The sequence below is a fragment of the Polychytrium aggregatum genome (assembly GCF_025602895.1).
Source record: "Polychytrium aggregatum strain JEL109 chromosome Unknown BJ171scaffold_32, whole genome shotgun sequence".
NCBI classification, from domain to species: Eukaryota; Fungi; Chytridiomycota; class Chytridiomycetes; order Polychytriales; genus Polychytrium; species Polychytrium aggregatum.
The window spans coordinates 102,031-126,746 of record NW_026516234.1 but is presented as its reverse complement, the minus strand read 5'-3'; the positions used below and the strand labels follow the sequence as shown (position 1 = coordinate 126,746).

At 58.6% G+C, this 24,716-nt stretch overlaps 8 protein-coding genes across 8 annotated transcripts; 5 read left to right on the top strand and 3 right to left on the bottom strand.

Annotated features, from left to right (window-relative positions):
- Positions 1-287: 287 nt before the first annotated feature.
- On the bottom strand, positions 288-4,422 carry BJ171DRAFT_444546 (SPX domain-containing protein). Its single transcript, XM_053108146.1, has 5 exons — positions 4,061-4,422; positions 2,701-3,823; positions 2,111-2,473; positions 1,213-1,963; positions 288-978 (listed from the first exon to the last, which is right to left on the bottom strand). Exons 1-5 carry the CDS (start codon positions 4,117-4,119, stop codon positions 779-781), a joined length of 2,496 nt encoding a protein of 831 aa, XP_052964381.1. The 5' UTR covers positions 4,120-4,422; the 3' UTR covers positions 288-778.
- A 283-nt stretch (positions 4,423-4,705) lies between these two features.
- BJ171DRAFT_514678 (nucleolar RNA-binding protein) lies at positions 4,706-5,633 on the top strand. The gene is made up of 2 exons (XM_053111849.1): positions 4,706-4,879; positions 5,422-5,633. The coding sequence occupies exons 1-2, from the start codon at positions 4,826-4,828 to the stop codon at positions 5,560-5,562; spliced, it is 195 nt and encodes a 64-aa protein (XP_052964380.1). The 5' UTR covers positions 4,706-4,825; the 3' UTR covers positions 5,563-5,633.
- Positions 5,634-6,381: 748 nt separating this feature from the next.
- On the top strand, positions 6,382-8,270 carry BJ171DRAFT_182749 (uncharacterized protein). The gene is made up of 3 exons (XM_053106084.1): positions 6,382-6,524; positions 6,707-7,095; positions 7,189-8,270. The coding sequence occupies exons 1-3, from the start codon at positions 6,456-6,458 to the stop codon at positions 8,216-8,218; spliced, it is 1,488 nt and encodes a 495-aa protein (XP_052964379.1). The 5' UTR covers positions 6,382-6,455; the 3' UTR covers positions 8,219-8,270.
- A 1,980-nt stretch (positions 8,271-10,250) lies between these two features.
- BJ171DRAFT_584207 (uncharacterized protein) lies at positions 10,251-11,864 on the bottom strand (the record flags this gene model as incomplete). The annotated part of the gene is made up of 3 exons (XM_053114292.1): positions 10,251-10,413; positions 10,738-11,057; positions 11,661-11,864. 3 exons carry the CDS (start codon positions 11,862-11,864, stop codon positions 10,251-10,253), a joined length of 687 nt encoding a protein of 228 aa, XP_052964378.1.
- A 4,561-nt stretch (positions 11,865-16,425) lies between these two features.
- Positions 16,426-18,135, top strand: BJ171DRAFT_426566 (P-loop containing nucleoside triphosphate hydrolase protein; the record flags this gene model as incomplete). Its single annotated transcript, XM_053107768.1, has 4 exons — positions 16,426-16,616; positions 16,850-17,095; positions 17,239-17,339; positions 17,567-18,135. 4 exons carry the CDS (start codon positions 16,426-16,428, stop codon positions 18,133-18,135), a joined length of 1,107 nt encoding a protein of 368 aa, XP_052964377.1.
- Positions 18,136-18,307: 172 nt separating this feature from the next.
- On the bottom strand, positions 18,308-19,615 carry BJ171DRAFT_514667 (uncharacterized protein). Its single transcript, XM_053111848.1, has one exon. It carries the CDS (start codon positions 19,499-19,501, stop codon positions 18,635-18,637), a length of 867 nt encoding a protein of 288 aa, XP_052964376.1. The 5' UTR covers positions 19,502-19,615; the 3' UTR covers positions 18,308-18,634.
- Positions 19,616-20,635: 1,020 nt separating this feature from the next.
- Positions 20,636-23,517, top strand: BJ171DRAFT_461448 (Aspartate/glutamate/uridylate kinase). The gene is made up of 6 exons (XM_053108480.1): positions 20,636-21,001; positions 21,334-21,414; positions 21,515-21,710; positions 21,971-22,217; positions 22,346-23,142; positions 23,268-23,517. Exons 1-6 carry the CDS (start codon positions 20,874-20,876, stop codon positions 23,442-23,444), a joined length of 1,626 nt encoding a protein of 541 aa, XP_052964375.1. The 5' UTR covers positions 20,636-20,873; the 3' UTR covers positions 23,445-23,517.
- Positions 23,518-23,671: 154 nt separating this feature from the next.
- On the top strand, positions 23,672-24,430 carry BJ171DRAFT_584203 (uncharacterized protein; the record flags this gene model as incomplete). Its single annotated transcript, XM_053114291.1, has 1 exon — positions 23,672-24,430. One exon carries the CDS (start codon positions 23,672-23,674, stop codon positions 24,428-24,430), a length of 759 nt encoding a protein of 252 aa, XP_052964374.1.
- Between the last annotated feature and the right edge of the window lie 286 nt (positions 24,431-24,716).

The following is a 24,716-nucleotide window of genomic DNA, read 5'->3' as shown; positions in this document are numbered from 1 at the left end:
CGAGATGCCGAGGATGCTAAGAAGGATCTGGAAGAGAAGATTCGGCGTCTCGAAGACGGTGGGTCGTTCTCCCGAGATATCCACGAGCAGGCCTACAAGGGATTCACCGCAGCCGACATGATCAAGCGCAACAGGGCGTTTGCACACAAAGGAGATGCGATGCTGTAAGATCAACATGAGTCTACGCAGGGACGGTTCCTGTCGATCGATTCGTATATCGTGTCTCTTTGTGAAGAGCCTTGACTCCAGCGTCGAACAAAATACACAGCACAGGTGGAAAAAAACAAGGCCTGGCTGGAGACTCCTGAAGAGTGAATGGATGAATGGACATAATGGCGCAGGCCACGAACTCGATCTAGCCGAGCTTGCGCATGGGCTCGGAACAGCAGTGCCTGTCGCAATGAAGTGGATACACTTGAGGTGGGAGAGAAAGAGGGAGAGGTGGAAGAACGGAAGCAAAGATAGATCCAAAGTTTCACAAGAAAACATCAGCACAGGGGGCCTGGAAGCGTGCAGAGGGTTTTGGAGCGACAAGCTGGATTCAAATGAATGGTGCAGGCGACAAAAAGCGTCAGACGCACGCACGCCGGACCGTTGTGCCAGGAACGTGCCATCACGAACGAGCTACAATTCAAACAAACCCAAACAAAATAGTCGAGGACAGAAATGGTTGGCCCTGTATGCAAGGACGAATGCGGATGGCTGGTGGAAAGTGTCTGTGGAGCGGAGTGACTTTATGGAGCGCGAAAGCTGCGGGAGCGTTCTGTGGACGACTTGCTCATCCAAAGTGGATGTACTCCATGATCGGATAGGCAATGCCGATGATGGCCGCGTAGGCGATGAATCCAGCCGGAACGCCGACAGAAAGGAAATCGGCGACGCTGAGCCACTTGACTCCAGTGGGATCCTCCTGCGAGATGGCGTTCATGTTGGGGAACGACGAGACGGGAAGGCCCATGGCGCCACTGCACATCAGGGCTGGTGACAAGCAAGTTGAGGAGCAGTTAGCCGACGGCTTGGTGCCGAGGAGAATCGAGCCGAAGGGATGTGGGGATTTGGATAGCGAACCAGATAGAGGATGGGCTGCACCGAGAGAGAAAGGATGTATACCACCAAGAGGGACGCCGACACCAAGCACACGCCACCGCAGTTCCCACAAGCAACTAGGAAAGCATGCGTCTGGCGCGATAGCCGTCATCGGGCAGCACTTACTGGTAGCCATGACGAGAGTTCGCGCACGAGGATCCGGGAGGGTTGCGCCCACTTGCGCCACAACAGGCAGAATGATCAGAGCGCCAACGGTGTGCGAGATAAAGCTGGTGACAAGCAGAACCAGGCCCGAGAACACCACGACCGTCCAAAAGACCGAGAGGCCGTTCAAATAAGGAGCCATTTGCTGGGTCATCTCGGTGAGGAGTCCCGATGATTCGACAGCCTTGCCGAGGGCCGTTCCGCCCATCGCCAGAAGCACGACGGGCCACAGGAACGCATTGAGCTCGTCTTTGGGCAGGATTCCGGTTCCAAAGAGCGCAAGGATCGGCAAGATGGCAATGACACCCATTTCGCCAACATACTGCTCGATCTGTGACTCGATGCACCACAGGAAGATGGTGAGCATAGTGATGAAGAGAATGTAGAACTGCGTACGGGACATGGATGCCATGCCGCCGCTCTGGTTGTTTTGGAAGAGCTCCGGGGGTTGGAGATCGGCTGATTCTTGTCCGTTGGGGTTGAACATGAGTCGAAGCAGGGCCCAGATGAGTATATCGATGAAGATACACACGGGGAGGGCGATCATGAACCACTGAAGCCAACTGGGGGAAGGCTGCATGATACTCATAGCGATGATGTTTTGCGGGGACGAGATGGGCGAGGCCATGCCGCCAACGTTGGCAGCCATAGCGATGCCAAGGATCAGGCACTTTGCATAGGGCGACTTGCGCGGGAGGTTGCGGAGGATCGGCTGAGAGGTGTCGAGCGAGAAGATCCCGTTAGTGAGCAGAGCGGTCCAGGGTCTCGTCGGGCGATGATGAGGAGGACTCTGCTGCGGATTTCAAGTCCCAACCGCACGATTTCGGTGGCGGCTCGTCCAAGACTCACGCAGACATACCTGGATCAGCGAGATGCAGAGGACTGGGGCCGCGACGTTCGAGATCCACATGGACGCAAAGGTCGAAACAAACATGTTGGCGAGCAAAACGGTCGAGGGTCTTGAGCCGGCCTTGCCCAGCACAAAGGCAGCAATGTTCTTGGCAATGCCGTATCGGGTGAGAGCGGCGGCGATGGTAAAGCCACCCAGGAGCAGCATGATCACGGGCGAGAACATGTCTGAGAAGATCTTTTTGGCGGCAGGCTTGGCGCTCATGCGAACGTAGCTGACTGAGCCGTCTTTGTTGACCACAGGCTCACGAAGAACACGGAGACCAACGACCAGCAGAGGCACCAGGATGGCAGTGACAAAGAGCTCGGTGCACTGTAAGGTTGGGAGTTATCGATGCGTGGGTAAGAGGCTGGGATGGCTCGCACGCAAGGGACTGGTCCAATTGCCCCTCCCGCTGCAGCGTTGGTGATCTTGCTGAAATCGATCATATCGGCTGGATGGCGGACGGCAAGCACCAGCAAAAGCACCCGGACGATGCCAGCAGTTTCAGAGCGCCATTTTGCCGAGCTCCGCTCACTGCTGCCGCTGGATCAGCTTACCTCAAAAGCCCACAAACTCGAGGCGAGCACAAGGATGGCCAAACAGTTCTGCTGCTCGGGAGAGTCCAAGATCGGGTAGGCGAGCAAAAATCCAAAGAGGGCAATGGAGACGAGCAGACTGATGGGCTTGGCGGATACAAACGGCAGAGCAATCTTGAGACCGCAGATGGACCACTGGCCGCCACGCTCGGTCTCATCCTTCTCGACAACAGCGGGCTTGAGCTCGATCGCTTGGCTCTTGCGCTCGTGTTCGATCAGGTCCCTCCAGATGGTGTTGCGCTCCCAAACGATGAGCTCACGCAAGTTGCTCTGCAGCTCGGTTTTGGCGAGGCTGATGCGACCTTCGGTGGCAATACGGGCATAGAGAGCAATGACACGGTCGAGCTGCTCGGCAAGGCTGGCTTTGGTGTTGGCGCGGAACGAGTAGGAGGATTCGACCTTTTGCAAATAGGTGCGCTTGAGCCGGCGCCCAGTCACCTTTTCGTACTTTTTCAGGATCTTGGTGAAGCCAGTGTAGTTGAGCTCGACATAGGACTGAAGCTCAGAGAGGATGACAAAGAGCTCGGTTGCCTTTTTTCGGAAGAGCTTGCGCTGCTGCTTCATCTCGCTGTCGCGGGTTGACGACCAGACGCCGATGATGCGGCGCTCGGTGTTGTCGCGGAAGCCGGACTGGCTCGAATGCCGGCGAGAGACCGAGCCCCAAGGACCTTGGGAGTAAAACGAAGCGTCGCTGCTGGGAGTGACGGGCTGCTCAGGGGCGCCCTCCGAAGTGGAGAGGGCGCTGGTGTCGACGACGACATCGAACTCGTCGTTGACGGCCTCGAGGTAGCTCAGATCGTTGTGGAGGGCCTCGACCTCGAGAAACAAATCGCGTTCCTTGGTTCGGTAGAAGCGGTTGATCTTTTCAAGCTGTTCATCGAGGGCGGTGGTGAAGACGGCATCGGGATCGGAGACGAGCGAGGCCGAAGAAGGCGAGTTGGTAAGGAGCGGAGTGCTTTCGCTTGCGGCGGGGGCGGCGGGGGCGGCTTCGCTCTCGAGCTGGTTGAGCGACGTTGGCATGGGGGCCAAGCCCAACGACGCCTTTTCAAAGGCATAGATGAGCTTTTTGAGGTTGGAGTAGTTGCTAAACGGAGCAACGGAGCAACGCCGCGAGAGGGATAATGCCAGTGTTAGCGTCGGAGCGATGCCGCGGAAGAGAGAGAATCGGCCACCCGAGAGTGCGCGGCAAACAACAAGTGTGGATCGAGTTGCTCAGCATCCATGTGCTCGGTGCAGGATCAAGCGGTGCTGAGCCGGGGCCGAGGCCTGCGACTCATGGCGTGAGAGGAAGCCGTGGGCGGTCTCTAGCAAAGGCACTCACAGATAGTACTCGACCCACTCTGGGGAAGAGTTTAGCTGGATGGAGTGCGAGAACTTCATTTACGGACGCTGGGATCCGTGCAGCCGGAGAGCGAACGGAGGGGAGCAGGAGAGCAGAGAGGAGGACGGGCTGGTGTGTCCGCTGCGAATGAACTCTCAGGAGCGAGCGGCTTGCGGATGGCGGAAGCGCGAGGAAGGGGGTGGAAGAGCAAGGCGATGGCCTGCAGGCGAGCTGGTTGATCGCTGGCTGATCGCTGGTTGATCGCTGGCTGATAGCTGGTTGATAGCTGGGGTGTCGACGGGTCAAGGCTGTGCCCAGACCAGAGATCGGAGCAAAGATGAAGCAAAGATGGAGCACAGATGGAGCAAAGATGGGAACAAAAAGCGCAAAGAACAGGTTTGGGAGTGCTTGAAAAGTGCTTCCTCACAATGAATTTCATTACGCATTCCAGCCGCGGCTCCATCCGGCACTGCAGCCGGCTCGAGCCGCCACCCAAATTAAATGGTCACGTGTGGAGACCGAACTTTTTTTGATCCCTCCGCTGCCGCTGCCGTTCCGCCCCCAGCACACACCAACGATCGAGAGGCCAGCCCACCCACTCGCCAGACCACACCCCTCTCCGACGCCAGCGCAAAACCAGGTGCGCATCGAGACGCAGAGTTGGCTGAAAGCAATACCGCGGCGCCGTTGCGTGGCCGCGCCGAATCCCACAGAGCCGCCGCAACTGGGTCTAACATCCATCCTGTCCGTCGCAGATCATCAGCCATGCATTTGATGTACAGCAAGGACGCCGCTGGCAAGCGAGTGTACACCCTCAAGGTACGGGCCGGCGTGAACCTGTCGCCGGGATATGGATGATGGATGAGGAAAAGGATCGGGTGCTTTGTGGAAGATTCGCGGATCAGAGAGAGCCGACAGCCCATCGCCGGCTCGCTGGCTTGCTGGAAGAGTGCATCGATCGAAGCATGAGATCCGGTACCTGAGTGACGCACTGATACTTCTCGCTCTGCTTGTTTTCCGGGTACGGCTCATCAAATGCTCGCTGGCTGCTTGATCATGCTCGATGAACGAACCCTCTGGATAACGGTGGCCCCGCTGTCCATGCTGATGGACATTCCGTGGTGATGCAATGCCGCTCTGTCTGGCGATCTGACCGTTAACGAATGGCCGCAACAACGGTGATGCGCGCAACGGACGGATGGAACGCGGCGACTCATGGGCTCTGTGGCGTTTGGAAATCCATATTGTCAACACCGGAATGGACTGGCTCATTCGATACGGCAATATCTCGAACGCACCTGTCGACCGGGATCACTCTAACCAATTATGAATCGGATCGCCCTCGATTCCATGGCCGATAGAAACTCACCGCTGACGGCACAGTCACCAAGTCGGCGCATCCTGCCCGATTCTCGCCCGACGACAAGTACTCCCGCCATCGGGTCACTCTCAAGAAGCGGTTTGGTCTGCTGCTGACGCAGACCCCCGCCCGTGCTGTCTGAGCGAGATAGGTCCCGGCTGATCTGGAACGGGAGGATGCCTTTTGACCAATATACACTGCCTCTGCTTCCAACCTCTGCTGGCGCCTTGTATGGCAGAGCCGCTTCGGCCACGGGCGCGCTGCATCTCGAACCCGATGCCCGATGCCCGATGCCCAAGCCGCTACATAATCGAGAATTACCACACCAGCGGAACCACGCTTTGAGGAGCGACTCCACAGACGCACCTCTATTGTTCCCGGATGCCAGTCTCTGACGAGGGCAAATCAAGTGCGCACAGTCGCAGCACGGCATGGCTGTGAATAGCGGCGTTTCCGATAGATGACATTGTACGGCAGATGTGAGCGACACTGTCGGAAGTCCACTGGGCAAATCCAAGTCGAGCCGCATGGTGATATCGCGGACAGGACATGGCGTCGTGGATTCAACTCGCGGTCCTGTCAGGATGACGGTGTCATGCTCGATCGCAACCCGGCTCGGGCTGGCAGACATTCATCGGGAGGTGCATGCCACTCTGTCGCCTGTGCTGGGCCACTCGCAAGCGCCTCGCCGCCAGTTTCAGAACATCCGCGTGGCTGTCTTCATGTTCTATTCTGGAGAGGTGTACGGGCTTGGGTGGCCGTCGTCCGCGTTTTGCTATTTCAGCCCCGCGATCTGCGATTGGCTGGCGCTCATACCCTCGGCCCTTGGTTGGCTGGAGGCGGTCGCTCGGTCCTTGTCAAAACCTTCCGCCATGACATCTCAAACCGATGCCATCCATTGCCACCAGCGCCATCGGCCTATATATTCCCCCCCCCGCGGCGCTGGTCGTCTTCGCCCGCATCGACGCACCCGCCCGCCTCTGCCTTCTCAACCCGGCCCGACTCTCAGTCTCGCTCTGCCAATCCATCTACGTCATGTCTCGCTCATACCACCCAACCGAGTCCCCTCTCAGGGGAGACCGCCGCAATCTGAAGCTCAAAAAGGTTGGTGTCGACCCAGCAGTATGTGCTGATTGGCAACTTTGTGAGACATGTCTGCAGCGAGGGGCCCAGGAGTGGGTCGGACCCGGGGCTGCATCGGAGAGGCTCTCTATCTGCTCCGTTCCGTCCTTGCGTCTGCACCCAGACAGCTCCTGACGTTGGCTCCTTCCGCACCCGCCTCGCAGCAACACCAGGCCGCCTTCCGGAAGCCATATCCCCGCTTTGTCAATAATCTGCTGGATGAATTCGACATGTTCTTGAAGCACTCTCCCGCCAACCTCGCTTCTGTGCGGGTGCCACATGCGGCCTCCTCGACCGTAAGCAGCGAGACCATGGTCGAGTCTGCCAGATGGACAGTTTGGGTCTCCCCCGCGGTTCAGGACAGGTTCCATTGTCTCAAGAAGCTCTCGGGCGCCGCCAACCATGCCGATTTTGTCGACATACTCCTGAATGTGCATACGAGGAACCAAGCCCAAGCCAGCATGCACTCTCAACCAGCTGTCCGCCACCGCCCCCGACCAAAGCAGGCCAAACTCCTCCCCAAGAATACTGGTCCTGCCAACTTCCTGCAAGTGTATGTAACTGCTCTTACTGACCCAGCTATCGCCTCGCATCATGCCTGCACTTGCCACCATAGCTAACAGTCGATCCTCACCTTTCCTCACAGTCCCATCGCGGGTTGGTCCGAGACTTTTCACCAGTTACCCACCCAGTCGACTGAAGCCTTCAACTCTAGGTCGGCTGTTCCCAATGGCCAGCCCCAAGTGCCTCCGCCAGAGTCGGCCTCCGTCGATGTATTTTGCATGAGCGAATTAGCCACAGCGCTTACCCCGGAGCAAAGCATCGCGAGCCCCCATGCACCTGTCGTCCCAATGGCTCACCCGACAATCCCTGCAGAATCCACGGTGAATGTCTTTGCCTTCACCAAGAAGGAAATGGTATTGCCTCTGCAGCAGCTCGGCAAGGATCTTTTCGATCCATCTGGTCATATCTGCGACCTGCTGCCGGAACGAACCATGTCCGAACAAACCCTGCCAAAGCAAACCATGTCAGTGTCTCCAAGCGGTCCGCTCACTGATGTTTCTCAGTTTAACGAAGTAAATCGCACCGATGATTACTCGAACTGGCTCAACTATCAAGCCCATATTGATCTCGCCACTCTCATTGTGGACAAGAAGCTCCTCCAGTCCCTCAAAGATAATATGCCCGATGTCCACATGGACGACAGCCAGCCCCTCAAGCTACAACATGTTCCGACCGAGCCATCGGGCTACATCGCCTGCGACTCAGTCGCCTCAACAGGCACTGCCGACATACTTGCCTATGCCTTCGCCCCGTACGATTTCCCCACACCCAAACTTCCCCCAACAACTCCGGACCTTCCACTGACGGCCTTCCTCTTCCCAAACGATTCGTCGAGCCATGACACTCTCCGGAGCCGTCCCGATACCGCCCAGTGGCTTGACTACGAGAGCACAGGCATATCATCGCCGGCGATGACGTCCCCCGGAGCGCATCCTGAAAACCCATTTCTATCGCTCAATCTTCCTTTGTATCCAGTCAGCTTGTTTGATCTAGTTCAGACGCAGAGCAAGTCGACGCACCCTCCCCTTTCGAATGACAATGTCGTTCTTCCGCCGCAATCTCCATTTGACTTTCTTGAATGCGCCCCCTCTTGGACAAATAATGGTTTTTAGCTTGACCCAAGTGCCTAGAGTTATCGATTACATACCCGGCTTTTACCCGCTGTGATGATCCCAACAGTCCATCGAGTCGGGTGGCCCGGGGTTTCTGTCTGAGCGAATATCTTCGCTTGCGACGGCACATCTGTGGCCCTGGTGGATGCTGCAAACACGAGCGGACAACGCATCATGGAGAGGCAGCACCCAGATCCGCACCCAGATCTCCTGCATCCAGATCACCAAGACTCTGCCAGGCGAACCAAACAGGGACGTTGCCGGTCGAGGGGTCACAGTCTGGTGGGGCTCGTGGCCGTCGCGCCAGCCTCCACTGGTCCTGAGCGGGACGACGAAAACAGTGTGAGGGACCTGGGTGCTTGCTGGCCAGCCGTATCTGCACCTGCGACAGCGGCCTCCGTCCCAAAGGCGCCTTTACATCCCGCCGCATCGACTCGATCTGGGGCCTGCTGGTCTTGGTTTCCCGCAGGCTCGCCTTTGCCTCGGGCCTGTCAATGGACGAAGCCAAGCACCCCGTGCGCAGCCGACAGGACGGCCCCGAGCGGTTCGCCACGGCCGTCACGTGCGAGCGCCTCGCCCTTGTCGCCGGCTGCGCAGCGTCCGTCAGTGGTCCGGACCTCGCGCGGCGCTCTGTGGCCACCCTGGCGCGGGCCAATGCCGTTTGGGGGGGGGTTCACTCAAATTGCGGATCGGCTCGATGTGCTGTTTCGATGTGCTTGGCGATGCGTTGCTTCGATGTCAATGCGCATGCCGATATGTATGTCGATGGGCATGTCGACTTGTATGTCGATGAGCATGTCGACTTGTATGTCGATGGGCATGATCCTCGGAGCCATCCCAGGGGCGCTGATTCTGCAGCGACGCCCGCACCATATGCCGAGCATCGCTCAAATTGCAACGCACCACCACCGAGCTCGCACCACCAGCATGACCCCAACTGCACACCTCGACACTCAACCACACTCAGACACACTCAGACACGCCCAGCTCGTCCCGAACACAGCCCGTCTGCGCTTGCACCACACCGCCGAGGGATCACCGGCCTTGGCTCAGCTGACCCTCTCCTGTCCCGCTTGCCTCGGCCTCGCCCCGTCTATAAATATGCCGACTCGCTCCTGCCTCACCTTGGTTTGCATCGCCGGCTCGGCTGTTTTCCGCCTGTCTTTCCCCTTGGTCTCTATCGTCTTGGTCTCTGGTCGCGCCGCCGCGCAGGGAGAATGCTGCCCGGCTCCCCAGCCCCGGCGCTCTGCTGCTGCACCGACCGCCGAAGGCCCCTCCCTTCCCTGGTTTCTCTGTGCATACTGCGTCTTCACTTCCAGGTCCACATCTCACTTTGTCGTCTGTTGCAGACAAAAAGTGACATGTAACTTGGATTGGAGAGTAGTATCATCCGCGAGCCCGCCATATCTGGACCAGGCTTTTTCTTCTCTCTCTCTCTCTGCCTGTCGCCTCTCAGCCTATGGCTTGTCCCCGAACTCTGTCCGGACTCGTCTTCATCCAGGTACCCTGCTTTCTCCTCAGGCGGTATGCACAGTGTGTCCGCTCATTGCAGCCGCCGCGATACAGGACCGCCTATAGCCCCAGGCTATCCTCGCCGCGGTTGGTCCCACAGGTTCCAAAGACAAGCACGACGATGGTATCGAAAGGGTGGGTCCAACGGATCCGAGGCACTCTCGATCGCCGAGTGGTTGAAGAGAGCGCCGCCAGTCCCAATGCTCGTCTGGACAACGCCGGTCGAGTGTTTCAAGACTCAATCGCCTGGACTCGATCGCGAACCTCTGCACCGGCTCCCCGAGATGTGGTTTCTCAGTCTTTGACCCAACAATCATGGCCGGCAAGAATCGTCGTGACAAATTATGATATCACAAGCCCGGCCACAGCCCCATCGCTCCCACAGCAAGACCCCTGCATTTGGCGTGTGGTGTGCCTCATCGCAAAGACTTGTATTTCGACGGACCTAACAACCAATCCTGTCCCCGTTCTTCTGCAGGGCGCGCCTGACAGTTCTGCCACGGCGCCTCGTCCTCAAGTGCTATTCAAAGTTGCAGATGCCGTGGTTGAATAGTATTGCTTTCAGATGCGCCAGCTCGTCCTGCAAGATCATGATGCGGTTCTTGAGCTCCTGGTTGATCTCGCCCATCTTTTCGTTGTGGGTTTTGAGATTGGAGATCCACTCCTTCTTTTTGAGGCGGTTCCTGCAGGGAGAGACCGATTGTTCAGACGTGTATGAGAGGGAAATGGCTGCAGATTCCCGGGGACAGAATGTGGTGATCGGCAGAGGACACGGCGCATTGTCCAGACGAAACAGGAGGCTACTTTTGCTCTGGTGGCTCATGTCCGAGACCTCTATATGCCCCCTCCACTCCAACGCAGATTCTATCGCGCCCGGGCTTTGCTCGTTCCCACAACGACCATCCTCGCTCAGACCCTCACTCATCGTCCATCGCCATGGCCAGCAGCACAGCAGTCACCGATCGCTCTGCCTCGGTCGGCTTGCTTGCAGATCTCCTGTGGCCTACCTCCGAGCAGCCTCCCGGTTGCGGACCAGACGCCGCTGCCGCTTATCGTCCAGCGCAAATTCCTCGGATGTCTTGGTGGCGCCAGTGTCGTTGGGGCCGTTCGACGACATGGCATCGTCGTCCGAGTCATCCTCGCCTGAGCTGCTGTGAGCCAGGCTGTGGTGGTGGCTGCCCAGCCCTCGGGTTGCGCTGGGATAGCCTCCGGCCATCGAGTAGTTTGGCGGCGTCTGAGCGTTTGGGCCGGGGGGCGAGACGGCGTAAGGATGGTATCGCCGATACTCGTGTGGCTCAGATAGACCCTGTGGGTGCGTCTTTGGATTCTGAGTCGATGGAAGCGCCGACGGGGGATGCAGATGTGAGTGTGGATGTGGATGTGGATGCGAGTGGGGGTGGGAGTATGAGTGTGAGTGTGGAATCGGGAGCGAGTGTGGGTGTGGGAGCGGGTGTGGGTGCTCCAGCACAACAGATGCAGTATGATAGAAGGCTCGGCCAAAGCCGGGCGACGAGGTTGAGGACGGAGCGAGTGCGCTGGCTGGTGTCAATGCGGACACAGGAGTGGATTCGGATGCGAACCCAGAAGCTGGCGGTGCCAAAGCGGGTGCGATCTCGGGTGCTGGTGTCGAGGAGGCGACTTGGGCTGGCGATGCAGGTGGGAATGCCGCTTCGTGTGAGATGGATGCTGCTTGCTGCGTGGTCGAAGCGACGTGTAGGAGGGTCGACTCGGGTGCGATTGGGTCTGCTGCAGCTCCAGGTGCCGCGGCTGCAATGGTCGGCGTTGTATCTCTTTGGCCAAGCAGCGAACCGACAGAATCGCCGGGGCAGTGATGATGGAGTGAGAATGCCGCGGCGCTGCTGCCTTCTGGATTGCAGGCCGACGAGGGCGGGGTATCGATTGCCGGGCAAGACTTTTGCGGCGACAATACCAAGCCACCGCTTTTGCTGTCGATGCCGCCATGGCCCTCCACGGGGGCACTGCCTTCGAGAGTGCCGCTGAAGTCAGAGGAAGGCTCGCCTGGAGACAGCATGGCATCGCCCAGAGACAGGGCCGGCGGTGCATTTGGTTCGTCGGAGAGGTAGTTCCGGGGCAGGTCGGTGGGGCTGTGGGACCCGGCACTCGCTGAGGACATTGCAGCAGAATCAGAGCCGCCGTTGAGCATCTCGGCGTGGGAGCGAGTACGTCAATATCCCTGGTGAAGCAGTTGGCATCGGCAGAAGCGAGTGTCATTGGTGAGCAAAAGTGTCAGGGTGCCGGTCGATGCCGGAGAGCAGGTCACAACGCATCGAGGATTCTGTAAGCCGAAAGTACTGCAGCATGTCGCATTGAAATACAAAGCACTGGAGTCTATCGCATTGCGCCGCATCTCATTGCACCGCATCACACGTCGAATCGCACTGAATTCCATCACGTTCGACTGTGATCCCCGCGTTCGAGGTCATGGCAGCATCCATGCGACGGCCGGGCTCGAAACTCACTTACTGGCTTCGAATGGTGCTGCTGCGGGTTGCCAGATGGCAGCGAATGCGTTCTTCGGTTCAATCAAGACCTCAGCCGGTCGAAGCAAGAGAACAGAGTGCACCCGACGAGCAAAAGTTGCCTGCCCGGATATATACCCCCCCCCTCAATCTCTCGCACCTGTGATTTACTGCCAAAACGAATGGCAGAATGCAAAATCTCCGATGGCCGCCTCGATCTTCGCTGCACCAATCTGGGAAGGGCAGGCCGGGCTGTGGCTGCAGCTGGTTGGCGGGGCTGACCTCACTCGCATGCATGCAATCCGCCATGCACCGGATCAGAAAGGATCGAGTCGATTCGGTTGGCGAGCGGGAGGCATATTGTGCTCCCTCCCCCCTCCCCGACCGGACTTGCTTGTTCTCGGCAAGAGACATTGCCGCTGAAGTCATCGTCGCTGTTGTCCTGGAACTACTCCTCTTGCGTGAACGAGCTCGCTGTGCACACATACATGTGTATATGCAGGCAGCAGAAAGCAGGGTCAGATCCAGTGGGCCGTCCGTCATGAAAACTCCCGCTGTGGATCGAGACAGTGCTCGCAGCTGGCTGGCAGAGGTGTGGGATGCACTGCAATCGCAGCCCGCAGCATGGTCCATGTTGTCTGTGGTGGGCCGACGACAAGCCCCTCGCCCTCGCCCTCGCTGCCCGACAAGACCCCCGAGAGCGTCCTCGCTGGTCTCGGCCTGTTTCGCATGTCGAAAGAAAAAAGCCCCGTCTGGCTGCGGCTTTGCCATCATGCTCGCGATCGTTGTTGCCTCGTCCCCTCGAGCTGCCATCGCCCGTCTGCAGGATCCGCTGCTCGCCTGCTGCTCGCCTGCTCCTCGTCTCTACCTTCGCCGCCATAAGCAGACAGGCACCCATGCTGCCATCCAGGATATGTCGCCTCCGGATATCGTCGCTGCGCCATCCAAGCTCCCTCGTCCCGCGGTGTCGCAAGTTCCAGGCCAGCTTCTGGCCTCAGTTTCCTCGGCATAAGCACTCGTTCGAATCGGGCTTGTCCATTCCGTCGCCGAGACCGCGATCTCGTCGACCTCTCGGGACATCCGCGGACAGCGGGGACTCGGCAGCAGGATCATCGCCGCCACCGCCGGCATCGTCAGGCACGCCGCCCAAGCACTCGCCCTCTGCCGAGCAGCGTTCGAGGCATGCCCATTCGGCCTATCTCGCTGCCCGAGCCGTGCTGGTGCAAAAACTGCTGCCGCACGAAAAGAACGATCTGAACTTCAAGACCCTTGAGTACCCGCACCTGGAGCATGTCCGAAAGATTCTCCTCTCCAAGACCCGGGCCGCTCTCTCGGGCTATGAGAAACGAAACATCATCCTGTCGTGCCCACACCCCGGCGCCGTGAGCTATCTGGAAGATACTGTCCAGGCCATCGCGGGCGAAACCCAGGCCGACTTTCTTTCCCTGGACTACCTCAGCTTCCTCGACTTTGCCCACAAAGTGGATCAGGCCCATGGGGGATCGGGAATCTTCAGTATTCGAGGTAAGGACATCGAGGGACCGATCTGGGGTGTTACATGGGCGCCATACGACAACTAATATACCAAGGGCAAGGCGAGCACGGACGGATATTTGGAGCTCTTTGTCCACATCTTGCCGCCAGAGGATATATTCGATGCAATTCACCCCGCTATGCCGAGGATGGGATCGAGTGCGGCAAAGCTACAGCTAGCACAAGAGGTCGAATGGCATGTGCCTCGCGGGACTAACATAGAATTGTCTGTTTTGCCGTCCAATCTCCTTCCGCATCGCTGTTACTGTTGGCGTGCTGTCCTGTCGTCAAGAACCCGATCTCAACATGCCTGTCCAGTTCAGTGAATCGTTTTCACCTGGCCTGTACGAACCCTACGACTCTCGATCTCGCGAGGATGACGATGCCGATGAGGAAAATGACGAAGAAGAGGAAGCCGACGACGATGAGAAGGGATCTGGACATCGCCCCTCGAACGGCTCCTGGGACATTCTTCCATTCGGCACACGCTCGCATCCGGATAGCTTGGCTGCGTTTGTGAAGAACCTGAAACAGCGCGGCATCTCCGTCGTCGACTTCAAGATTGGACAAGGACAAGGACAGGGTCAGGGACCGGCTACCTCGCTCAACCAGCCGTTGGTGCTGAATCTGAGCTTTGTCCCCGGCAAGCACGACGGGCTTGCTGGCGTTGGCTCGGCGAAGCCCACGGGCACACCTCCGGGCGGTGCAGTCCCAGGCAAGTCTCCGGCCAACCCCATCTCCATCGGCCAATTCCATATCCGCGCTGCCCCTGGCGCGGGTCTCTCCGATGATGGCACCAACGATGCAGCCGGATTCGGATGGAGCGCTTTCGGCAAGCCCTTCTCGGGCGGGAACCGCCTGTTTGAGGGGACGCTCTATGGCAAGGAGTTTACCGAGCTCCAGCTCAAGAACGCCGTCGAGTACCTCATGCGCTTCCTGCTGGCCCACAGCACCCAAGATACAGCGCCAGCAGAGGCTGCATCGGCTGCATCGGCTGCATCGGTTGCATCAGCTGCCACTACCTCTGCCACCGGGACTGTTGCAGCCGCGTCTTCGCCATCGGATTCTGCGGCTGCATCGCATGCATCTGAGGGATCGCACTTTACACATTCTCCGCCGCCGCCACCGCCGCGACGCCGCAAGCTCATTCTGTATATCAAGGACCTGAACGACATGCTGGAGGGCGGAGGCGAGCACGGCATGATTGCCCTGATGACCCTGCTGCGATGCGTCCAGATAGCCCGCACGACATACCAGGTGCCCGTCGTTCTCGTTGGCGGATCAACACCGAGCGTGCTCGAGTCCAGAAACCTCCATCGCAGCGTCGAGAACTACGCCAAGCTCTTCAACAAGAACGTCGTTTACATGGCTGATGATCCAGAAGACGGCTCGTCACTTGGCAGGAGAGATGTTGAGAATCTCTGGACGGACGAGATCATGTTCGACTCGCCTGTCGACCATCTCACCGAGGTCTTTTCCAAGGTGAAGGTGCCCCCGCCAGCGCCGCCTCTGCTGCATCTACTCGATCCCGCAAACAACCCGCGTCCGTCGTCGCAAAGCGAGGCCGACCCAGAATCCTCAGCCCGACCGCCGCAGCCGCAGCCACTAGAGTCCAACATCAACCGCGAGGAGCAGCCCCTCATCGCCTGGCTCAAGAGCCTCGATGTCGACGAGAAAAAGCGAATCCTCACAGTCAATCTACAGAACCTGCGATTCGTCTGCTCCGAGCGCGGCATCCGCCTCCGCGAGTTCCGGGAGCACGACGCCGACCTGCTTGTGGACCAGTTCGTGCGCAACAACACGGCCGACGCCGCCCATGCCTCCAATCGAGCCACCGACTCGTCATCGGCTGTCTCGGAGCGCAGCACGCAGCATCGCGCCAGCAGCAGCCGATCTCCTGTGACGGTTTCGAAGGAAATCGACGAGATCTTTGTGCAGCTGCAGGAGCGAGTCTGGACTGCGGGCGAGATGGAAGAGTGGATCCGCATCGCCATCGGCGAGCGCTTGGCCATCGTGGACGCCCTGCTTTCTGGCGGACTGCAGTGGGACACTTGGCGTGAGCCGTTGGACCTGACCAGCATCCACCTGCTCCAAGCTCTGCGGTTGTACCAAAAGGATCAACTCTATCTCAAGGTTGGCGACCGTGTGGCGGCATCGAGCCTGGATGGCGGCGACAACGACGGCGATTCGGACTCGGGAAGTGGTGGCGCATACAACACCATCCTCGTGGATTCGACGGCAGCCTCGTCCGAACACAGCGAAGGTGCCCATCTTCCTCGCAACATCAAGGGAACCATCACCGAAAACGATGAAGGTCTGGAGCAGGAGGAGCGTGTTGACGGCACACCCGTCCCCGGCGCTCATTCACCCTCGCAGACCACGACCCATCCCAACGACCCCATACCGACCGACGGACTCGGAGCGTCGCGCGAGACAGAATCAACTTCGCAGACATCCAAGCCGTCTGGAGCGCCAGGTAGTCGCCCAGCGGGCTCCAAGAGCATCAAGAAACTGCTCGAGCGCCAAGGACACAAGCTCTCCACATACGAGAAGAAGCTACTTGCAACTGTTGTGGACGCAGGTACAGAGCACATCCAAGACAAAGCAAACTCGTAGATCGGTGGGAGAGTGAAGCATCCGGATGCATATCTTCTGTATAGACCCCGGTTGCTGACTCGTGTGATGCGGTCTCTCATAGACACTATCCCTGTGGGATTCAAGGACATGGTTCTCCCTGCCCCGACCAAGCTGGCGCTGCAGACGCTGGTGACACTGCCGCTCCTGCAACCCCACCACTTCCAGAACGGCATTCTCGGGCGTCATTCGATCAACGGTGTCCTCTTGTTTGGTCCTCCTGGCACCGGCAAAACCATGTACGTACAGCGATAGAGCGGGAGCATCGATCACTGACCATCACTCATCAACCATCAGCCATCAGCCATCGATTGGGCTTCTTGGCTCTGGGCCACGTCGTGGTGACTGATCCAGCAGCCAGATGTGTCCAAGTGGGAGCGGTGTGCCGCGAGGGCTCCCTTTGATTGCAACCGACTACCAAGATCACCGTGGGCTAACGTTGGCGTGTCTCATACACCCTGGCCCTCCGCAGGCTGGCCAAAGCCGTCGCTAAGAGTGGCGGTGCTCGGTTTATGAACGTCTCGCTCAGCGATGTCTTTGACAAGTATGTTGGCGAGGGCGAAAAGAACGTTCGGGCCATCTTCACTCTGGCCAGGAAGCTAGCACCCTGCGTGGTGTTCCTGGATGAAGTCGATGCCCTCTTTGGGGCCCGTCGCAGCGACGGCTCCAACTCCAGTCGGAGAGAAATCATCAACGAGTTTATGAGCGAATGGGACGGGTAAGTTGACCGGGTGCTTCCGCCAGCAGCACATCATCGGTGTCGCTGGCCATCCAGCGTGTGTGTATGAAAAGCACTCCGACGCCAAGTATACTCGGCATGGAAACCTGGATGCTGATCCACCCCTTTGCATCTCTCTGCAGACTCAACTCCAACAACGGCGGCGTCATCATCATGGGCGCCACCAATCGGCCGTTCGACCTGGACGACGCGATTCTGCGGCGCATGCCGCGGAGGATCTTGGGTATGTTGCTGATGGCCACACCGATTTCTCTCGACCCATGCGCTTGTTGGTTTCCAGGCTGCCCGTGATTGGCTCTTGGTCTGGTTCAGGCCTCATGATGAGCATGGAGGCCTGTGACACTGGGCCCTACAGCCATCGAGGATACCTGTGCTCCGAGGCGGTCCTTTGGATATCGACTGACATGAGCTCCATCCCCTCACCTCCCCAATGCTCAACACCGTGTCCAGTTGATTTGCCCACCGAGAGCCAGCGCGAAAAGATTATCGACTTGCATCTGCGGGGCGAGACCCTCACTGCGGATGTCTCGATCCCCGAGCTCGCGAAGCGGACGCAGTTCTATTCAGGCAGTGATCTCAAGAACCTTTGCGTGGCTGCGGCACTGAGCAGCGTCAAGGAGCAAGTCGTGCGGGGCGTGCTCGAGGCCGACCCCGCCGATGCAGCATCATCAAACGAGACTGCAAAGGCACCTGGCCACGACACCGCCGACGTCCTCAAGCGTGCAGACGAGATTGACGACTGGACTCAGTTCTTGCAGACGGCGCCGTCAACATCGGGCCTTGGAAAGTCAGTCAAGCACGGATCGGCCCCTGTGAAATCAAACTCCTCGCCCCAGCCCTCTGACGAACAGCACTACCCTGGACGGACTCTGAATCTGAGCCATTTCGAGGTTGCCTTCAAGGAGGTTCCACCGTCCCTCACCGACGATATGCAGACGCTCATGGAGCTCAAGAAGTGGAACCAGATGTATGGCGATGGATCGGCCCGGAAGAACGCCAAGCCTGGATGGGGATTCTGAGACCAGCGACGCAGACAGGCTGAGTGGTCCGAAGCATCGGTAGAGGAGGTGGTGGTGATCTTGGGGACATTATGCCCCGTGCAGCTGCGCTCACCTAATCCCTGAATCGACAGTCGCAGTCGCAGCGGTGTCAGCAAGCAGCCGTAATAGCAATCGAGATGATCTTGTCGCTTCTGGAGTGCATTCGAGTGTATTTACAGCGCTAACGAGCATCGGGAGTTCCGGTGTGTCTGGCTCGAGAGTCGGTTTGGGGAAAGGCGTGGTCGGCGGCGGCGGCGGCCACACACAAGGTCCAAAGATGAGATCAAAGAGATTATGGATGCGAGAAGGAGCAGTCGGCAACGCTGCAGCGGCTGCCTTTGGCGCCAGTGTCGCTGCCGGTGTTGCCTGTGCTGCTATGGCTGTTGCTGATGGCGCCAGAGAAACGTCAAGGTCTTCTTGCCAGAGGCTAGGGCCCCGGATGCCGACATCCAATGCCATCGGAGAACTGCTCGATTTGTCATGACGAGGCGGCAGAGCTATTTTCGGCAGGCTCTCCGTCCTGGAGAGCGGTGTTGAGGATCTGCTGATCGATCGCCTGCACAATCTCCTCCTCTGCAAACCCAAGTTGATAGTCCACCAGTCCATACCACTCCAGCACGTCGGCCCAGGCATTGACAGACTCCCGAATCGCCGCCCAGTCCTTGGTGGTCATAGAGCTGATGGCGTCGGTCATTACAACATCGGTTTGCTCGGCTATGGACGGCTGGTTGGACAGAGTGGTTGAGGGCGATGGCGGCAGCGATGTCGAGGCGTCGGCAGCGTTCATCGGATGAGATGGCTGCTCGGCTCCAGCCAGCGCACCGTCGGTGAGCTGAGGCGTGACCAAGGTACCGACGCAGAGAGACTTTGTGCCCGAGCGGATAGTGAGGAGCCATATGTCGTTGATCGAGTCCCAGAACTCGAGCTGATCTTCGTATGAGAGGGCGACTGACTGGGACGGATCTCCTTCCGTCGCAGGACCGGGCCCGAGCAGTGCTCTCGGATTCGCCGCTATCGATGCCGTAGCAGCGCTAACGGCGGCCGCAGCAGCGACGGCAGCCAGTGCCGATACGGGTGTATCGAGCGTCAAGATCGGCGGGATAGGCAGAGCCACGGACGATGGCAAGAGTGCTGATTGATCTGACGCAGGAGCGGGATGAGGCACAAGGCCAAGGGACTCGACATTCTCGACGATCGAGTCCATCACGGCACAAAGGGTGTGTAGCGCTTGCCGCAGATTGTCCGATGAGTTGAGGAGCGACGAGACCAGATCGAGGCTCTTGATGATGGACCCGAGATTGGGGGTGGCGTCGTCCGACTCTGGTGGGGCGTTGCTCATGAGCATAGGGGCGAGCGAGCGGGTGGGTGGGTCGAGGTCAGGTGCGATGCGATGCGATGCGATGCGAGCCAGGCGATGTCTGAGGAGCTTTGGAGCGTTGAGAAGCCGATGCGAGATGCGAGATGCGATCGTGGAAGAGCCCGAGTGGCGGCGGAGGGACAGCGGGCGCGCTGCACGGTCTTGGCGAGGCCGAATGCGAGGCCGAGCGATGGGGCGACAGGGAAGCGACACGGCTGCATGGGCACGAGAGCGATATTGGTGTATTGATGTAAGTGTGGTATTGGTGTATTGATGTATTGTGTGGTATTGGTGTATTGTGTGGTATTGGTGTATTGGTGTTGTTCGGTAATATTCGTATGTTGTTAGGAAGTATCGGCGGTACTGGATGTTACCAGCGAGTGAGTGAGTGAGTGAGTGGGGGAAATGGCGATCGTTCGCTAACATCGGCATCCACAGAGTCAGCGACAACGAGCGAGAGCCGAACGATTGCCATGTCCGTGTGGCGGATATCGCTCCTGGTGTTACAGGCAATCCAATAAAAAACGGGACACCCGGGTTTTTGACCATTCATCGAATATTTTGTTACCCAATGTTATCGCGCGCTGGCCATGACCATTCGCCAGACGGTGTGGAATCGCGACGTCAATGCGGCGTGCAACATGATCACAGTGTGCAGGTCGATTGTGGAGACCGGAGAGCGACCGGTGGTCTTCACTCGGAGGCTGCCAAAGTGATCTGTTTTATTTCTTGTGGCTTTGCTTGACGCAAGCACAGCACATACTACATGTTCATGGAAACGGCTATGTTGTCCCGTTTTTTTTTCTGAATAAAGTGTATATCGCCTCATTGGTTGACATTGCTTCGTGGTTGATGAGATCCATCACTGCTTCGTGGCTGATGAGATCCATCACTGCTTCGTGGCTGATGAGATCCATTACTGCTTCCGCATCTCATCGTCGTTCGTGCGCTTCGCCATCTCGTCGCCAATGCCCCCCCCCATCCGAGTGCTTCCCAAATATCGACATGCACATGTCCCAGCCCCCCGCAGCGCCCCACAGCCCTCAGCCCGCACGTGCGCCTTGCCCCATATCATGGCGCGATCGCATCGCTCGCTGGCGTCATTTTTTTTGCCGCCCCCAACCTGAACAGACTCCTCGTTTGCATCTGCAGCTGGCCGATATCACCCGACACAACCCGATACAGGCCGCATTCCATCCACACCGCATCACCCGGACGCCGATTCTGTCAGGATTACAACAAGACAGCGTTCGCCGAACCCGCCTGGACCCGCATCCCTGATATAGCCCCTGCCGTCGTTGACACACTTTCCCCGCCAACCCATCACCATCGCCCCGTCGATCGCATCATCCCGGTCTCCATGAAGACGAGCCACAGCAGCAATTCTCTTGCCGGAACCCTGACCGGCCGGCCTATCATTGTCCAGAAATATGGCGGCACCAGTGTCGGCTCGGGCGAGCGCCTCCTGGAGGTTGCGGCGATTGTAAAGTGCGTTTGCTCACCCATGTCTGCGTGTTTCCTTTCACCATGTCGTCGTCTGCATCCGCACTGGCAAGCAGGGCGGCTGCATCGCTCTCTTGTCGGTCTGCTGCTGTGTCTATTCTGATCTGCAGTGGCCTGTGGACTCCATTCTGGGCACTTGCTTGCCCTCATGGATCCACCCTGCATCGCACCGCCGATCCGTCACTACCCGGCTCTCTGCGTATTTGCTCCTGTCTCTCTGGCGCCTGTCCTGTGGGCCGTCCGTCTCTCGCATATCGCCATTCCGGCTCACCGGGCTCCGATCCTATCTCGTCCCTACGGCGCTGATCTCTTCACAGGAATACTGTTGTTCGGAACCGCCTTATCGTTGTCCTCTCCGCCATGAGCAAGCAGGTCAAGAGCGAAGGCACAACCAGCCGGTAACGCCGCCGGAGCGATGGTGTCGCTTGCGCATCCATATCTGCACATTCGCCCATCCACTCTGGATCAAACTGAGACCCCTGATTGTCTGCCTTCCAGGCTGCTGGCTGCCCTGAATGACGCCCTCCAGGAAGACACCAAGCAGAAGCGCTTTCTGGGATATATGGCCGCCATCGAGCGCGACCATATCATTGCCATCCGAAAAGCCATCCGGTCGCCACAGCTCGGCGACGAGGCTGAACGCCTCATTCTGACAGAGTGCAGTCGGATTCGCGAGTTTCTCTCCGCAGCGCAGGTAAGCACTATCGCACGTCTGGCACCTTGTCGACGGAGTTGTATCGACGAAGCCATTAGGTTTCGCTGGGCCATGGTGTCAGCAACGGCCTGGTGTTGGTTGGCGCATCATGCCTCACCTGAACCCAAACCCAGTGGTACCGACAAAGCATCTTCCGGCTCGAATGATTGGGACTCGGTCTCGTTGCTCGGGTCTCGTCCTTACTGCCTCGTCTCATCGCCACGTCTCACACTTCCCTGTGACTGCCCACGATTGCCCAGGTTATTGGCGAACTGGCGCCAAAGTCAAGGGACGTCGTCATCAGCACCGGCGAGAAGCTCTCGGCCATCTTGTTCACCTATACCCTGCGCGACCAGGGCGTCGACGCATTCTACGTCAACCTCGAAAACATCATTGAGGCGAACCGATTCGATGCCAAGGCCATCGATCAGTCCTTTTACGACTACATCGCCGTCCGACTTCAAGAGCGGCTTGGAGACTTTGGCGATCGAGTTCCCGTGCTGACGGGTGTGTATTTGTTGTGCTGTATCTGGCCTGCTCACACAGACGAGCTCAGTGCGCCGTGCTACTCTCCTGGCATCGTTGCATCGCTTGGGTCGGTAGTAGAAGGCTCATCCACACCCTGGCTGCTGCAGGTTTCTTTGGTCCCATCCCCGGCTCGATGCTCGAAACCATCGGTCGAGGATACACCGACCTCGCCGCTGCGCTTGCTGCCGTCGGCACTAGTGCCTGTGAGCTCCAGATCTGGAAGGAAGTCGACGGTATCTTCACAGCAGACCCGCGCAAGGTCCCCAAAGCCAAGCTGCTGGAGCGCATTACCCCCGAGGAAGCAGCCGAGCTGTCATACTACGGATCCGAGGTCATCCATCCATTCACAATGGACCAGGTGATCGACAAGCGCATCCCGATCCGCATCCTCAACACATTCAATCCCTCAGGCCGCGGCACGCTGATTGAGCCCAGGGAGGAGGAGAACGACCGAGACGACGAGAGCGACATGTCCAGGTCGGTGTCCATCATCAAAGAGGAGTCTCCGGAGGAATTCTGGACGCAGCTCCCGGACCGCCCAACATACCCACCGACGGCCATCACGATGAAGGAGGGTATCATCGTGGTCTCAGTGCGATCGAACCGCAAGAACGTCTCGCACGAGTTCATGTCGCAGGTCTTTGCTGTCCTCAACAAGCACGGCATTGTCTCGGACCTGGTCTCGACATCGGAAATCAACGTGTCGATCGCGATCTACTTTGGTTCCCAGAGCCAGGACGACGACGCTCTTATGGTCAAGCTGGGCCCCGCCGTCCAGGAGCTTGGCAAGTTGGGCAGCGTCGCGATCGTACCCGACCGGGCCATCATCAGCTTGGTGGGCAAGGCAATGAAGCACACCGTCGGCATCTCTGGCATGGTGTTTAGCATCCTCGGACGGAACCACGTAAGTGTCGGGTGGTGGGCAGTGCACAGGGAGGAGTAGTCTCTGACTCTGCGATTCGACCAGCTATTCAAGCTTAACCCGCTCCCGGACCCTTCTTCGCGCGGTCCCCAACTCCCGTCGACCAGATCAACGTCGAGATGATCTCCCAGGGATACCCCGAAACCAACATCTCGGTCGTCGTCAAATGCAGCAAGGCCGCCAAGGCCCTGCAAGTCATCCACGACCACTGCATTCTGCTCGACGGCCATCCATCCAAGTACTCAAATCCGTCCCTGCCGTCGTTCTCGCCCGCGCCCTTCTAGCTGTTCTTGCATAGCCATTCTCTGCCTGGGTTCTGTCAGATCGCATTGACAATACACCTGTCGTTTCATCAGACAGTGGCGCGCGAGGAAGTGAGGAGACCATCGCCCTGGAGACAATGTGCGCATCAATCACGCCGACTGCTTGAGTCTCGCATTCGCGATGCGCTGCATCCGTCTGTCAAGCGACGTTACGCTCATCCTTCTCTCCCATCCGCCCAAGAAGAACCATGAGCAAGAAGGCTGGGGCACCCGCATTGTCGGCCAAAGTCGCGCCCAAACCCCACAAGAACCCAGCCCCCAGGCCACCCAAAGCCGGCCCGCCCGAGATCTCCCGACACCGTGCCCATGAGAGCCATGAGCCACCCGCCAGCAGCCGCACGCCCAAAATCGACTCACCCGCCGACGACTCTGCGAAAGCATTTGTGCCGCTTGAGACCGGCCTGCGCCGCATCCAGCTCCAAGGACTCGTCGATGCGATCAAGCCCATCCTCACGCATCCTGTGCGGCCATACACGCCCCTGATCCTCGACAGGGCAGGACACACCGACGCCTTCTTCACGTACGCGAGCGAATACGGCGGGCTCTTTGTGGATGCCAAGAAGTTCCTCTCGCAAGTATCGATCCAGAAAACCATGGATCTCGCGCAGGCGCTCGAGGAAATGCGCCGGACGCTCGTCAGCGCAATGAAGTACGGCAAGACGCTGGTCATCCGCATGGCCAACACCGCCGTCGACTTCCAGAGCAAGTTCACGGGGCCAACGACCTTCCCGACTGCCGATCTCTTGGTCGAGGGGGGCCGGCGCTTCCACGAGGAGCGATACTGGCGCTCTGTCGTGCGCGACGAGGACATGGATACAGGGTGTTTTCTCTGCCGCCCCGAGTTCTGCGTTGTCGTGACGACGACATTTGCCAAAGAGGACTATAGGGAGTATCTTGAGAAGGCCCTGCCGCTTGGCGAAATGATCCCCGTGTGCATTGACGAGTGACTCGCGCCAACATGGACGAGTAATCCCCGTGAGAATTGACGATTGACCGCAGAGATATTGGAGCCATGGGCTGACCTCGGGGATGGAGATGAATTGCCCGCCTTGTCTGGGAAAGTATCAGCGTCGGTTTGGACGCCTTTCCGGTTTTGCCCCGCCCCACCTTTCTACCGCGCCAACCAAAGACCATTGCCGCTTTCGATCCCCCACTCGGGAGGACAGCCGTGTTCCAGGTGGGGTTCCGGTCCAAGGTGCAGTCCTGTTTCTGGACGAGGCTTTCGCCCTCCCC

Bases quoted from the DNA above. Each gene is read 5' to 3' on its own strand.
- BJ171DRAFT_444546 (XM_053108146.1), bottom strand. From the start codon at position 4,119: ATGAAGTTCTCGCACTCCATCCAGCTAAACTCTTCCCCAGAGTGGGTC. The intron at 3,824-4,060 runs GTGAGTGCCTTT...TGCTCCGTTTAG, and splicing joins GAGTGGGTCGAGTACTATCT to CAACTACTCCAACCTCAAAA. The intron at 1,964-2,110 runs GTATGTCTGCGT...GACACCTCTCAG, and splicing joins TCTGCATCTCGCTGATCCAG to CCGATCCTCCGCAACCTCCC.
- BJ171DRAFT_514678 (XM_053111849.1), top strand. From the start codon at position 4,826: ATGCATTTGATGTACAGCAAGGACGCCGCTGGCAAGCGAGTGTACACC. The intron at 4,880-5,421 runs GTACGGGCCGGC...CATGGCCGATAG, and splicing joins AGCGAGTGTACACCCTCAAG to AAACTCACCGCTGACGGCAC.
- BJ171DRAFT_182749 (XM_053106084.1), top strand. From the start codon at position 6,456: ATGTCTCGCTCATACCACCCAACCGAGTCCCCTCTCAGGGGAGACCGC. The intron at 6,525-6,706 runs GTTGGTGTCGAC...CCCGCCTCGCAG, and splicing joins GCAATCTGAAGCTCAAAAAG to CAACACCAGGCCGCCTTCCG. The intron at 7,096-7,188 runs GTATGTAACTGC...CTTTCCTCACAG, and splicing joins CCTGCCAACTTCCTGCAAGT to TCCCATCGCGGGTTGGTCCG.
- BJ171DRAFT_514667 (XM_053111848.1), bottom strand. From the start codon at position 19,501: ATGCTCATGAGCAACGCCCCACCAGAGTCGGACGACGCCACCCCCAAT.
- BJ171DRAFT_461448 (XM_053108480.1), top strand. From the start codon at position 20,874: ATGAAGACGAGCCACAGCAGCAATTCTCTTGCCGGAACCCTGACCGGC. The intron at 21,415-21,514 runs GTAACGCCGCCG...TCTGCCTTCCAG, and splicing joins AGCGAAGGCACAACCAGCCG to GCTGCTGGCTGCCCTGAATG. The intron at 23,143-23,267 runs GTAAGTGTCGGG...CCCGTCGACCAG, and splicing joins GCATCCTCGGACGGAACCAC to ATCAACGTCGAGATGATCTC.